Source organism: Hippoglossus stenolepis, chromosome 3, assembly GCF_022539355.2.
Source record: "Hippoglossus stenolepis isolate QCI-W04-F060 chromosome 3, HSTE1.2, whole genome shotgun sequence".
In the NCBI taxonomy this organism is placed as follows: Eukaryota; Metazoa; Chordata; class Actinopteri; order Pleuronectiformes; family Pleuronectidae; genus Hippoglossus; species Hippoglossus stenolepis.
In genome coordinates, this window is record NC_061485.1 from 11,854,924 (window position 1) to 11,869,219 (window position 14,296).

A 14,296-nucleotide genomic window follows, 5' to 3' on the forward strand; every position below is an offset into this window, starting at 1 on the left:
ACTCTGTCAGTTTGTCAGTGCACTTTGCAGACTGTGGAATGTCTCAAGTGAGTTTCAGAAGCTTTGAATAATAGAGGCCACTCTTGGTGTCCTCCTCAAACCCCCCCCTTCCATCATTACCAAGTCAATGGAGGGAGGCAGGCACGTGCAGCAGCCGCCGCGAGTCTTTGCCCTGTAAATCCAACATCTGCAGAGAGCAGATAGGTGAGCTGCAGTTTTCAGTCAACACACCCGCACAGGCTCAGACCGAGATTACGCACCGCCTGCGATGGCTGTGTCATCTGTGGTCACTGTTGGTCATTTCCACGCGGGAGATCCTTTACGCGCCGTTTAAGTTCATTCAAGACCGTTTGGATGATTTCTTCAGTCCATTAGATGATTTTTCACCCGTAAACGTCTGATCTACACTCATGACTGAGTTCATGATTTTTTTAAAAACTTTAGTCTAATCCAAGAAGAGGAAAATGGATGGTGTTATTTTGTCTTTTTTCCTAATATTAATCCAAGAGGTGCACACTTTGCGTTATGGCACCGCCAGAGACCTGCAACCATATATGTGAGTAACCTTCTTTCATATGTTTTTCTAACTATATTATTTACTCCTTCTTTAGAGGATGTTTTCTTAACAACTTTCCCGAGGTGTTTTTACAGCCTCACGTTTCCTTTTGAAGCTTGAACATGAGAAAACTCCTGATTCACCTGCACATGCACAAACTTGTGCCAAAGTCTCAACCAGAGGCAGAAAACATGCTTGTATGTTTTCACATGTTTCAGGGGAATCAAAGAGCAGCTGGTTCACAGATCTGTGCTGTAAATTTCAATCTGCTGTTGTGCGTCAACTTTCCCAATGTTTTCTATTTGTGTTCAAGCATAACATCAACTGGATATACATGATTATATATTGTGGATGTGCATTGCATTCCTAACTCTGTCAGAGGCTGTTAGTTTTCTCTAAGCCACGCGCCAGTTAATTATAGCAGGTATTCAAACCCCTAAAATAATAAATACACAGCTTTAAATTATGTGAGAAGAGTTTCTCTGCTGCGCCACTAAGGTCTTTCATATGCAATTATGCATACAGGTGGTGGTGACAGTGATTACTATTGTTTATGAGATGAGCAGCTGCATGTTGTCTTAAGATTCCGGCTGATCTCCATACGTTTCCTGTCCGTCCTTGGAGATTTACCAGGGGAGTAAACGTTTCAGAGTCCTCAGTCTGTCCAGCGGTGTGAAGACATCAGTGGCACCTCACAGAGACAGACTTTGTTTAAAAAGGACAAAACATCACAGTTAGACAGCTCAGCGTATTTTACCTCGGGGTGAAAATGTTAACTGTCTCCTCTTTCTGCTGACGCTCAGTCTCATATATATACATTCAAGTGGATAAATTTATCTTCTACTGTACTTCCTGTGAAAACACTTAAAATGTTTCACCTGAATTGTTTGGAAAATTTTGCCATGATTTTGAAAACAATGAATTGAACTTAAGTGGTAACTGTTTACAGAGGTTGCACTTCACATGTGTTTGTTTCCTGGCAAACCTGGCTCCCATCTAAAACACATTTTGACTTTGACATTTTGTCTGGATATAATTTCTTAGATTTTTGCCTTTTTGTTTATCTTGTTTTGCTTTCATGTCCTGAAAGACTTTCTGGTAACACATTTCATGAGATTATTGAGTTTAAGTCGAACTACAGGCACTAACTTGTGCTGAGCGCTCGGAGGGGTGATGTCTGAGGAATTATCCTTAAGTCTTTAAAACTACCAAAACCAGACAGTAAGAGCAGCCTTGCACCTGAACACAGGTAATGCCCCTCACAGGCTTTAAGTTGGTCAGAGCTGAAAACCCTCAAGCTCCCCTGTCTATCTTTACATGCACCATTTCTTTGCAGTGCTCATAAATTCTCTCCCTGCCATGTGTTCATCTGTAAAAACAACGCAGAGCATTTTGACACGTTAAGTATTTTTACAACTGCTTTCCATTGCAGGCCCAATGTGTGCGTGGAGAGGGAGGTGACACTGGTCGCCCAGAGGCAGCCGTGTGTGCAGGCCTTCACACGCATGGTTAAAGTGTGGAAGCAAGGCTGTGTGGGGCAGTCGTGGTGCATGGGATACGAGAGGAGGTGAGTAATACATCTCGCTTCTAGTCGGTCTACTCCACCCTTTCAAATCCTTTGGCTCGGTTCCTACTGCAAACACCCCCAACGTCACCTGCAGGGGATGTCATGCTGCGTGGACTAATCTCCGGCTACAACAAAGCATTAATTAATGGTTTTGTGTGATTTGCAAGAGTCTCGCAACCAAAAGAATTCATCACAGAGGGCAGTATCAGACGGGATGAGCTGCGACGCCTTGATCTCCTCCTTCCTCTCCCCTCTTCATCTCTCTCACTCTTGTTCTGTAATCACCGCTTTAAACCTCTCATATCAGTTTAAGTGCAAGGTGTAGCCCCACTTCACCCAAGTTACCATCTATTTAACGCGCAGTCGTCCCTGCAGCCAACATTCCTTTGAAGCAGGGTCTGAATGCTAACACTTTAGCCTGTCTCTCTGAGTCAGTGTGAGGAGTCGGCCGCTCACACTCGCTTTCTGCGCGTTATTTATCGTGTTACCAAGTCAAAGCCCACTTTGAAGGCAGCCAAGGCCACAATTACGCACTGTAAACGGAATGCGTTCCCACAATGTGTAATAAGCATGGAGCAAAGAGAGGGGTCTCAAAGTACAGGGAGAGGCACCGTTCTCTGATGTAGTCGGACGGTGTCACACTCAAAAAACTGTGTCCTTAGAGTCTGGGAAAATGTTTGCTGAACAATATGCTGCCCCTTGCTTTCTGAACAGGTAGCATGTTTATTTTTCATGATGGAAAAACTAAGAATGAATGCACCAAATATTAAGATAACCCTAATGCTTATGTATGCATGTATGGTCTCACCATAGACTGTATATGAAGATGTCTCCACTTCCTCCAATTTAGAAATGAAGCTAAAATATCCTGGATCTGGGGGATGGAGTCGCAGTGTCAAGTCTACTTCAATGCACATGCTCGACCAATCATGAGGCAATCTCAGCTGTCAATCATCACATTTCTTCCCAATTCTTATGGCATCAAATAGCTAAATAAAATCAAACTTACCAGAAAAACAAACACTTAAACCTGAACTACCTGAAATGACAGATACAATCTTTGAGAAAATTCTGACATGTGCTTTGAATTTTTAATTTGTCAATGTCCCATTAATAACCTGGAGGAGGTGGGATTTATGACGTATAGTGCCGGCAACCACCAGGTGGCGATCAAGACTCTCTGGCTTCACTGTTGGGAAGCTGTCATGACCTCCATCTTTATATAAAGTCTATGAGTCTCACTTACTCACACGCCATTGTTTTACAGTGGAATACCACAGAACTCTTTTCTGCTCTCTGCTCTTGATTAGATTAGATTTACATTTACCACTTCGGAAAGTTTGAAAGTTTTAACTCAATATTTGTCATTTGAACAGGACGGCATACTACACGGCATACAGACAAGTGTACAGACAGGATTATGACACTGTGTACAAGTGTTGCCCTGGATGGTCTCAACTTAATGGAGAAGCGGGTTGTCTTTATCGTAAGTATCCTTGTTCCTTATATTTTTCTATAACTTTATCAGATTTTATTGATTATGACCCTTTGATGTGAAACAGAGAGAACATGGAGGTAAGTATGTTTGATAAGAGGCAACGTGTCCCCAGCTCTTGTGTGGTTTCCATAGACTTTGAGGACGTAGACTTCTAGTGAAGCTAATGCGGAAGGGTCTGAAATCGGTATTCTCTCAAATGACCAGCAGAGGGTGATTCCAACTGTTGCAAAAAGAAGTCTATGAGAAAAAGACCTGACTTCTCACTTGATTTCTATATGATAAAGCATGGTATGTCTCTTTACGGGTGGACCCTGTGTGATTGACAGATAGTACCTTCCAATGGGTGCAGGTTACAGGTGTAGGTGAGCGCTCCTCTAAATATGTTTACTTCTGGTTTAAAAAAACCCAGCTGGCGCCGGACAAAATGCCAAACTCGAGGCTTCAGAACGGCAGCTCATAAACCAATGTGTGACATCATGCTGGGTTTCCACTTGATTTTTATATTCCCACATGGTTTGAATGTGGATGCTGGGAGAATAATCCTCCAGTGGTGAAAGTGTTGACGTGTGAACATTCTCCCTCAAATTAGATTTGCATCAACAGTTGAATGTGAGTGAGGTCATGGATACAGCATGTTCGGGCAGTTGTCATTTTAAATCGCGCAGCACAGCTCATAATGTTGCAGCATGTTTCAATCTTGGCTCTCATCTAAACAGTTATGCCACTCTCATCATGCGGAGGTGTGACATTGGAAGTGCAGGTCAGAGGATTCCATTATGGCAAAACAGTCCAGTGTCTACTCCAACCAATCACGGTGAAGCCCCCAAAACAATACCCATCAGCGGAGACCACCTGCTGATCTGCATCAAATGAACAAAGAGAAACTAAAGTGAATCCTCTCACCGTAAATCTGACCCACTAGTCCATGTTTGGACAAGTATTTCTGCTGGACACACTGAAGCTGCCAGGAGCTCATCCCTCTTGTGGATAAGCTTAGCTTCACTCCACTGAGACCAAGAAGCCTCCTTTGATGGGATTTTACAGCCAGTGATCCAGATTGCATAGCCTGCATACCATAGACAGACCCATGGTAAAGGCTTCCTGTAAACTGTTTGTCCCCTGTTCGGTTGACTGACAAGTGAGTTCCCACTTCCCTGTCCTCTGCGCCCTGCCTGGAAACACTGTGTGAGCCTAATGCTCAGCTCTCACACCCCCACTGCAGACACATTAGTCTGTGGGGCAGCCCTCTGATGGGATGTGGCTGAGCCGGGGGAGCAGGGGAAGATCTCCTGGATGCGCCTGTCATCAGTGTCTTATTATGGCATCAGTGCTCTCTTCAAAGCGACCTTTGTGTCCGGGGAGAAGGTTACAGTATTAAATTATACAAGGAAGCATTGCCCCGTCTACTTTTCACTGGGTCTGGTTTGTTTTAAAACACTCATAAAGAAATGTCTTAAAGAGACATCCTTCAGGACAGTGTCTCCCCTCACTTGAAGTAGACGGCGGGGTTTTGTTTCACCTTTCGCGTGACAATGGCTGCTCTCTTCGACATGAGGCAGGGCTTTTATCTCTGTAACCAAAGAAGCTGCCGCACTTTGAGATGGGACAAACTAATCACCCTTTTCTCCGAGCCATTGAACCCGGATAAAAGGAAGCTCACGCCACAATCCTCCCTCTCCCACTCCTGCGCACTTTGCTATGCGCTATCTGTACTGTACCTCAGTCAACACTGTATAATCTGCGGAGGCAGTTTTCAACAGCGTCTCCAACATTCAAAAGGAAAAAAATCTGCTCTGCAAAAAATCTACAGCCTTGAGCAAATCCCCCTGAAAAACCCTCAAATGAGAGGAAGATGGGAATGCTTTTTGTTGAGATAGTGATTTAGTGTCTGGCACTAAACTTCCTTCTCTCTCTCTCTCTCTCTCTCTCTCTCTCTCTCTCTCTCTCTCTCTCTCTCTCTGTGTGTTCCCTAATAAAACGTCAGTGTAAGGTAATTAGGTTAACGACCTGTGGGTATTGTGAGGCATTAGAGTGGAACTGAGGGTCTAATCATGTTGTAGATGCAGCACACAGTGGCTGAGAAGTGACAAGTTGAATAGTTTGTCATTCCTTCACTTCAGTTGTTTATTTTGTTCCATTGTGCAGATGTTGACGTCCTCCCTGCAATTTCTTGTGCTCTCCAGCATTCCCTTCTTGGCATGATTAGTCACATATTTAGAGAATATACCACAGCAGAGCAAACGTCTGGTTATTTTAACATTTTATTCCGTTATGTTGACCCCCTCCCTCTTGTTTTCCATATCTTTCTGTTTCAGGCTACTATCATTTAATTATGATGGTTTGTGAGTTTTCCAGTTAAACAATGGCATTGATTAAGAGCAGCTTGCAAATACCTTATAATTATATATAAAATATATTTGGAGTTTTTGTTTTCCAATTTTTAATGTTTTCCAGCAGCATTAAACAAAGAATAAAGCTCATCTGGGGGAGTCAAACTAAATTCCATTGCAGTTCTTTCACAAAATAGACTTGGACTTGAAATGAAAATGAATGCTGCATTCCATTTTTATTTTCATTTTATTTTTCATTAATCAATCAGCAAATTTCATTCTTGATTAATCATTTAGTCTATAGAATGTCGTCAAAGTTCAAGGGTGATGTCTTCAAATGTCGCGTTTTGTTAATACATTGGTCCAAAAGCCAAAAGTAATAACAATGTTATTATATTCACAATGATATAAACCAGAGATTCAATCTCACATTGGAGAAGCTGGAACCAGAGGATGGTTTACAGTTTTATATTCAAATTATATTTTATATTAAGTAGTTAAACATTTGTTTTCTGTCCTATTTAAGATCTAATGATCTAGATCTATTCAATAGTTTAAAGTCAAATGACTTTATGTCTTCAGAGTCAGTGAGGAGACTTGCAGAGGCAGAATGGATCGTCTGAAAACCCCCCCAAGTTCAGCTGAGGAGACTTTTGTGTGTTTTGAAAAGAATCCAATTGGCTCGATGACTATCTCGTCCTCCTGAAGGTGAAGAGCTCTTGACTGTGGTGGCGACTTCCTCCACTTAACCGTTTCGAGGGCCACTCAATCAACGAGTTAAACCTTTTTACTTCGGCCAGTAGCCACGGGCCGGGTGAGGATGGATGGGGTTAGCCCCAGCTAAAGTGGAAACAAGCAGTTATGTTGATTGACGGCAACAATAAGCTTTGTGACAGGGGCTGAAGAGCAGCGACAATGGCTTTTCCAGTTTGTTGTCCTCGTTAACTGCTCAATGGGAACTGGCCCCCTTTTGTGGCGGGGACCAGGCGGGTGAAGGTACATGTGAAATAGGCTCAGTAGCCAGGAAAGAGGAAATGGTCTTCTGTCCATGGGTGGTCTTTGTGTGTGTGTGTGTGTGTGTGTGTGTGTGTGTGTGTGTGTGTGTGTGTGTGTGTGTGTGTGTGTGTGTGTCATGGAACACAGCATCAACTATTGTGTCAGCAGTCATGGGGGCCGCATCGTGCACAGCTGAACACAAATAGACACGGACCCAGATCCATAGAAAGGAGCAGACAGAAATCACCCAACTGAGACATAACATGGAGAATTACACACCAACACAGTTGTATAATTTAAATAGTTTGTTCCCTGGTTACACGGACACGGTCCTTTTGATCTACTGAGTAATGTGCAGGAAGGAAATAAGGTCAGTGGAGTATACCCAAAACAAAACGGACGCATTTTTTAAGAGTGTGTGTGGAATAGCTGTCAAATATCAGGTGGAGAGCAAATACAGTGTTCCTCAGCAAACTGAGGACTGTTTGTTGCTGTAAATGCTAAGTGTAAGATCTTGTTATGGGAGCTGATTGTGGAATTGCACATTCCTTAGTGTGAGAGTCCAAAGCAGCCATGATTCTCATAGACCTCAGACAAAGGCCCAAAGAAATTGAACGACTGCTGCTGAATAATACTCTAGACACAAATGATATAATATGTAACACTTCTTCATTAAAATTTCCCAAAAACCACAAGACCTATGTTATATAATTTGTTGACCTGTGTACTTATCCAAAATATTACAATGTTCAAACCCCGAGATATCCCCAATTTTATTCTTGCCTTTCCTTTACCCGTGGCTTAGCCGGTTTCTCCTATAGCCTAACTTCTGGGACAAACGATGAAGGAAAATCACGCTGCTAGCCAGTTGGCCAGTTCGCATTTTTTCCTTCCACTGTTTGTATTTAGTTTATTTTGTTTTGCTGCGTAACGTGAACAAAACATTAATACATGACCTCATCCGTAAACATTATGTGCACCTGAGGCACGGCATCCCTAGCTTCTTATCGACATCATCAAACTAGGTACATTGTCGTTGATTTGATTGAGAGACCCCTAGTGGCTGAAGTTACATTTTGTGCATTTAAATGGCGTCAAGGAAAATGATTTAGGACAACAGATTTGATATATTTGTCAACTGGTTAATTAGGGGATGAATAAGTTTACCAAAAACAATAAAAAGCTTTAGTGCCATGACATTGTTTTTCAGTTTGAAACAGTGGGTGGAATAAATGAGGCTGCAGAAAACTGTCCAAATTCTACTGCATATACAGAAAGTTTCCTGTTTAGTCTGAGTGATATGCATGCCATCATTTTGTCTGATTCACATCTCCGGAACATTAGAAAGAAAAAGAGAAAGAATATATCGGGTACAACTATGTGATATCAGGGTATCTTTTATTTGTGAAGTGACAAAATTGATATTTCATCCGGTTACCTTTAAATAAAGATGAAAATAAGTGTGTTATAAACATACAATATGATGTAGGAAAAAGCCCCAGATATTCTAATGGTTGGGTCTTGCACTCTAAGACATTTTTGCTGAGCATTATTGTGCCTCCTTTGTCAAACCAACCTGGTATCTTGCTCAAATGGTATTTAAATCTTTCAAAGAAACCTTTCAGAGATCATCTGACAGAGCTGGCCCTGGTTTTCACTGGAACTCTTTGAAATGACACATTCCTCTGCGAAGCAAAACATGATTTGTTGCCTCAAAATACAGTGCTTGGCTCCGCGCGTACCAATTACGGCACCAAACGGAGCCCTCGCGCAGGGCCTTTGTGTCTGTGAATTGTCCTAAATGCGGTCTCCCTCTGGGCCGCACTCTGGGGGTTAAACGGATCGACGGAGCCTTGACAAACAGGGCCGCCTCTCTGCGTGGATGTGGTCGTCCCCTTCAGAAGCGGTGACACCTGCTTGTTTGTTTTGCAGTTTCTCGCCGCGAGCCGCTGACCCCTGCTCCCTGGCTGTCTCTGCCTTTTTGGGGAAGCTGCTAAATCTTCTCAGGGAAGGTGTCTTTGTAATAGAGTTGAGGCATTCGCAGCCACAGATGAGTTGGGTTTTGTGCCACGCTGCATGCCACATTATGGAATTATTTCAGGGAAGATTAGGCGGGGGCTCAGGGCGGGGGCGGCCCAAAAATGCCCTGGTCAGCTGCCAGAAATCCTGTGTCTCACATCTCAGAAGGTCAAGGGTATAGTTTCCCCATGTTGTCTCTTAAAGAAGTTCCCCCAAAGTGACTCTGAGCGACATCTGACCTCGTACTTTGTTACTTGTGATTGAGTTCATCTCCAGCTTTTTCTCAGGAATGTCCCTCACAGCTGGAGGTTTTTATATCATTGTCCCGAAGAATTTGGATCCAGTTGAAACTGTGCAATTAAACCTGACCACTGTGCGATGCTTTATTTTTTTCTCCTTCTGCTCGTCTCTCATCTGTTGCTTTCACCACATCAAATCTCCCTCACATGAGATAATCACAGAAGTGGGGATCGTTGTGTTACAGTACACTGAAGCACTGCAGCGTATCGTAGACACACTGTCCAGAGGGACTGGAAGTCATCACGGGCAGATTAGCTGTGGTGAGAGGGTCTTCCTGCTGGAGTACGATTTCAGGGGGCAAAATGTAGGATTATTAGTTATCGAGCACAACATGGGTTTCTAATGTTTGCAGGGTGTTCCGTGTTGACATACTTGTTTTGGCTAGTGTTTTGTACAGTGCAATGTATGTTTATATGTTGGTTATTTGTACTGTTGAGCAGGCGCCAGTCTTACTGGAATTCTGCTGAGAGACATGGGGTAATAACTCGGCTCATTTGTCATTACTAGTCCTCCTCTATTGTCTGGAAATGTAATTCTTATGTTATTCGTCGTGGCTGCCATCTGCAAATACAGCCTGTATTTACACACCCTGAAGCACTTCCTCATTTCCTCAGCACAGAGGAAAAGGTGCAATACCTTTGCCTCTGTTTTTATGTAACACTTTTCTTTGTAAAATCAATTAAATTAGTCTATGTCTCTTAGTCTGCAGATGTCATATAATGTGAGATCTTTTTTAAATATTTAAAAATGAATGGAAAGAATATGATGTCTTTATTTGATTTTTTTATTACTAATTTACAATGGAAATTCAAAATCATGAGATTATCAACTCGGTTATCATTTTTTTGTTTTTGTTTGACTGAATGATGAATGATCTGGTTGTTTCAGCACTAGCTGTAATAGCCATTTGCATCCTTCCTATTCAATTCATATGAATAGATTGCACAACAAGAGAATTGGAGGATTTGTTGCAACTATACACTCAGTACAGAAAATAAAAAAGTTTATATAAAATAGCAACAACAAGAACAAAGATGATGTAAAGTTTAAATTTGTAGATTAAGCGGTTATTACACAGTTTCTGATTAAGCAGTTGGGGCCACTCTGATATATCATGACCGTATACGGCCTGTAAATGGTGTGATGATGGGCTGAAAAATGTGTATCTGGCTCTCAGACGCTCAGTGAAACTGGCTCTCAGACGTTTTCTTCACAATCATACGAGGAAAGGACGGGCATTTAAATTCCTCCTGTGATTATACCTGGTCTGTGCTCCTTCACTCCGGCGTCCATGTGTTGCCAGTCAGGAGGAGCAATGACAGACATCAATCCTCGAGACCTGTCATCACTAAGCACTGTACCCTGCCCAGCAGAGTGCAAACAACAGGCCTGGCTTAAACAGCTGTTTGATGTCCCAGGGATATTAGCCTCAGAACCCATGAGATACAGTGAGCGTCCGGCACACATGTACTGTACGTGCACACACAGCTATAGGTGAAGAACTGTCATATTTAATGTGTAAGGTGAGCGTATGGAATGTGATGGTGCACCTCTGAGGTGGATGCACATGTTTTGAGCTTCCTGGAGCCTCTCACTGTTTTTGTGTCCTGGATTCTTTGAATTTCACGTTGTAATGAGCGAGAGCAGTTTGAGTCACAGGGATTTATGGATGCACGGCCGTCGGCTCCGAGAGATGGTAAAGACACGCTCACCCTGTAGCTCTTTGATTGAGCCCCCTGATTTACACAAGCACTTCTGTATGATCACAGCTTGTGAGAGTGATCAAGAGTTCACATTTCATTCTCAGTTAACCTTCTCCCACTGTTCAGGAAAGAAGACCCTTTTCCTTAAAAGTCACACACACCAATTCTGCCAGTCGTGTTAAACACTGTGTTTCTGTGAAGATGAAGTTTCATTTGGCTTAATGCCTGAATCTCTGCTCAGAAGGAACCAAGTGATGGATTCCTCCTACATTGGAGAGTGTGAATGAAGGAGAATCAAGGCTCCACTTTAGGGAACAGGCGATGATGAGGCTTTGATAGAAAGAGGTCACTGTTTGAAAATGCAGATGTGGACATCTCATGGTAACAGCCAGGTGTCTGCTTTGCTTTGCTCACCTATGTTTTTGTCCTGTCTCTCTTCTCTCTCACCTGTCTGTCCACATGGACACGTGCAGCTGTGTGCAGCTACGGTGTGTGCTTCAACGGGGGCCATTGTCGGGCGGGTTCCACCCAGCTCTGTGACTGTCCTGCAGGGTTCAATGGACCCAGCTGCCAGTATGGTGAGTACCAACATCCCCACTGTGTTTCTTAAGCTGTTCGCAGACATGAAATCTGGAAAAGTATCTGGAGTTTGCCTTTCACACATGAAGAACGCAGCAGGAATTTGTCTAAATCAGACGTGTACACACCAACGGGAACATTCAGGTGAGGAACATTTCCGGAGGATTCATGTGAGGGGTGGCGTCTGAGTAGAGGATGTAGGAGGCAGAACATAACGTATAATTTGTTTACATCAGATCAACATCGGCCCTCATTGTCAAAATCTCTCGAATCTTGTTGTCTTTCTATGTTGACGTCTTCGTCAGCGACTTCTTCCAGTTTTGTATCCGCTGCGTGTTAGAAACGTCATCAACAAGTCCACTTGCTCACTCTGACATTTCCCTGACAACTTACTTGGGTTGTGGCAGGAACATTTCTGGAAAATACAGCCCCTCTCACGAGTTCAGTGCATGTCTGAAAGCGGAAGTTTGTTTTTGTTAAATCTGCCACACTCAAGCAATTTTTAGGTATTGAGTGTAGAAATAAAATGTTAAATTATGTTGTTTGTGTTGTCAGCATTTAACACATTTCATTTTCTCATCCCTTTTCAGTTGTGTGGTATGAAGTTAAAAAATAGCTTCAGTAAAAACAGGAACCCTTAAAAAATCCTCACGGACTGATTGAAATTTTACTATTTGATTTATAAAAAACGTCTGGCTCTTTGCTGGAGCCTGTTTTTCTGATCCGTTTCACTCAGCTCTCCAGGCCTCCTCGCTGAGCTCCGTTTTAGAGATCGCCTTTCGCTTCGAGTGAATGAGAATCTCCTCACATAAGCGTTTATTTTTATTTTTTTTACCAGCAGCCCAACTATTTAATCAGCAACTCCATTGTTGAATTTGCTGTTGAAGTAAAAAACAGTGGAGGATTCTGTTGTTTTTCTGATAGCACCACACGACAGGAAATTCCTCTTTGTGTAACCCATTTAGCAGAATCATCCATCTCCCTCCAGTTAGACCAGACGACACTGACTTCTGTTGCATAGGAGTAGACACAACTGAAAAGCCTGGTTCCTTTGTTTCACGATGGTCTGACCTGACCTTACACTCTCCGACCAGCAGCTAATATCTCCCAGCTCACCGCTGCTTTTAGACATGCACTGAACTCCGGACAACCATTTCTACAACCATATAAATAATTTCTAAAGTAAAATGCGATTTATTTGATGGTTACAACTTCCTTAAAGTGATCATTTCCTTACGGGGTTTGGACTATTGGTCCCAAAAAGATATTTGATGAACTATTGTTAAACTGCTTTTAGACATGCACCGACCTCTGGGCATTTTCTTGAAATTTTGTGGAGGGGCTGTATGTGAGAACGCAAATGTCAGTTCAGACCCTAAAGTCAAATGTCCTGAGAATGTCTGAGTGAGCCCATGTCAGAACACAGCAGGAAAATGTGGATGAAAAAGAAGAGCCATACACGTAGAAGATGTTGACAAAGATTTTAAGTTGAAAAGACAATGAGATTTCCTAGGTTTTGACAATAATGGCCGACGCTAGTGCTGTAAACAAAAACACATGATTTCCTCCGTGGGATTTATTCAACATGTCCTGCCTCCTACATGCTCTACCCAGATGCCACCTCTTGCCTGAATGTTGTGGACATTCTACTGTAGGTTTTGTGGTGTCGGACTCAGACAGTCTCCTGCTGCGCTCTTCCGGAAAATGTCCAGACTAAATTTTCAGGAAATTTCCCAGAGTTGATATCTGGCTTAGCACAAAACTTACCTCCATCAACAGTCTGTTTTCTGTGGAGTTCTGTGGTGTGACAGTGGCGTCCCCTAACATACGATACACTCACTTCCTGCTTGGCTACTATAGGACTGATTATCAAGCCTTGGGAAATCAGGCACTTACAGCCCCTCCGTATGATTAGAGCTCTCGCTAGCAGCTAAGCTGACCTAGCTTACTTCTGATTTCTTCATGCTTGAATAAAAGACTTAATCATAAGGACTGAGGATCCATGAACACACAATGAGGTGCTGCCGAGCACAGCTTAAGGCCACTGGACGTTAACAGGCAGGACCTGGTGGGCCTAGTGGAGGTCTTTGAGAAGATTGAAACCATGTGTTGAACCTGGTTGCGGATCAGTGCTACATTAAAGGAACACGTTTACCCAGAGTTATACCTGTAAACATAGATACAAGTAGTAGACTCTGCATAAATACCCAGGAACGAGGTTATTGGGTTTGAATCCCGTGTTATATCAATGTATTGAATGATGTTATCTGAACGACACATGTGTGGGTGCTTTCCTTTATTGCATGTACTGTATGTTGTGTAGGATGCCTGCCCTCCTTGATCTCAGCACTAGCAGCTCATCAGTCACTGCAGAACACCGCTGCATTTTTCCCTGACACATAATGATGTACAGTCGGGTAACCACTGTATCACTGGTGGGGGCTGTAATTCTCTTCATTCTTCCTTCCCTCTTGACAGTGGGAGACAACGTTTATGTTCGTCTGCTGGATGCTGCTCGACCAAACTCATAAAAAGTGAATTGTTAATCTAACGTTCAACACTGACATGTTCAGTAAACCATAACTTCTCTGAGGAAGGATAGATTATTTAGAGCTCTTCTTGACTAGATATAAAATACAAGATATTGCATATATTTGCTGCATTTGGTGTAATTGAAGGTTCCTTTATCATCTGCTGTTGATGTGAGATTTAATGTGTACAAGAGAGACATACATTTATAAGTCTAGG

The 14,296-nt window shown here is 42.7% G+C and overlaps 1 protein-coding gene across 1 annotated transcript in view; it reads left to right on the forward strand.

Annotated features, from left to right (window-relative positions):
- Positions 1-209: 209 nt before the first annotated feature.
- The window catches only part of megf6b (multiple EGF-like-domains 6b), a 60,775-nt gene continuing 46,688 nt past the window's right edge, over positions 210-14,296 (forward strand). Inside the window, exons 1-4 of the mRNA XM_035151756.2 lie at positions 210-556; positions 1,989-2,123; positions 3,500-3,609; positions 11,443-11,547. Coding sequence (XP_035007647.2) covers positions 465-556; positions 1,989-2,123; positions 3,500-3,609; positions 11,443-11,547 — 442 coding nt within the window. The 5' untranslated portion in view covers positions 210-464. The remainder of the gene's footprint in view (positions 557-1,988; positions 2,124-3,499; positions 3,610-11,442; positions 11,548-14,296) is intronic.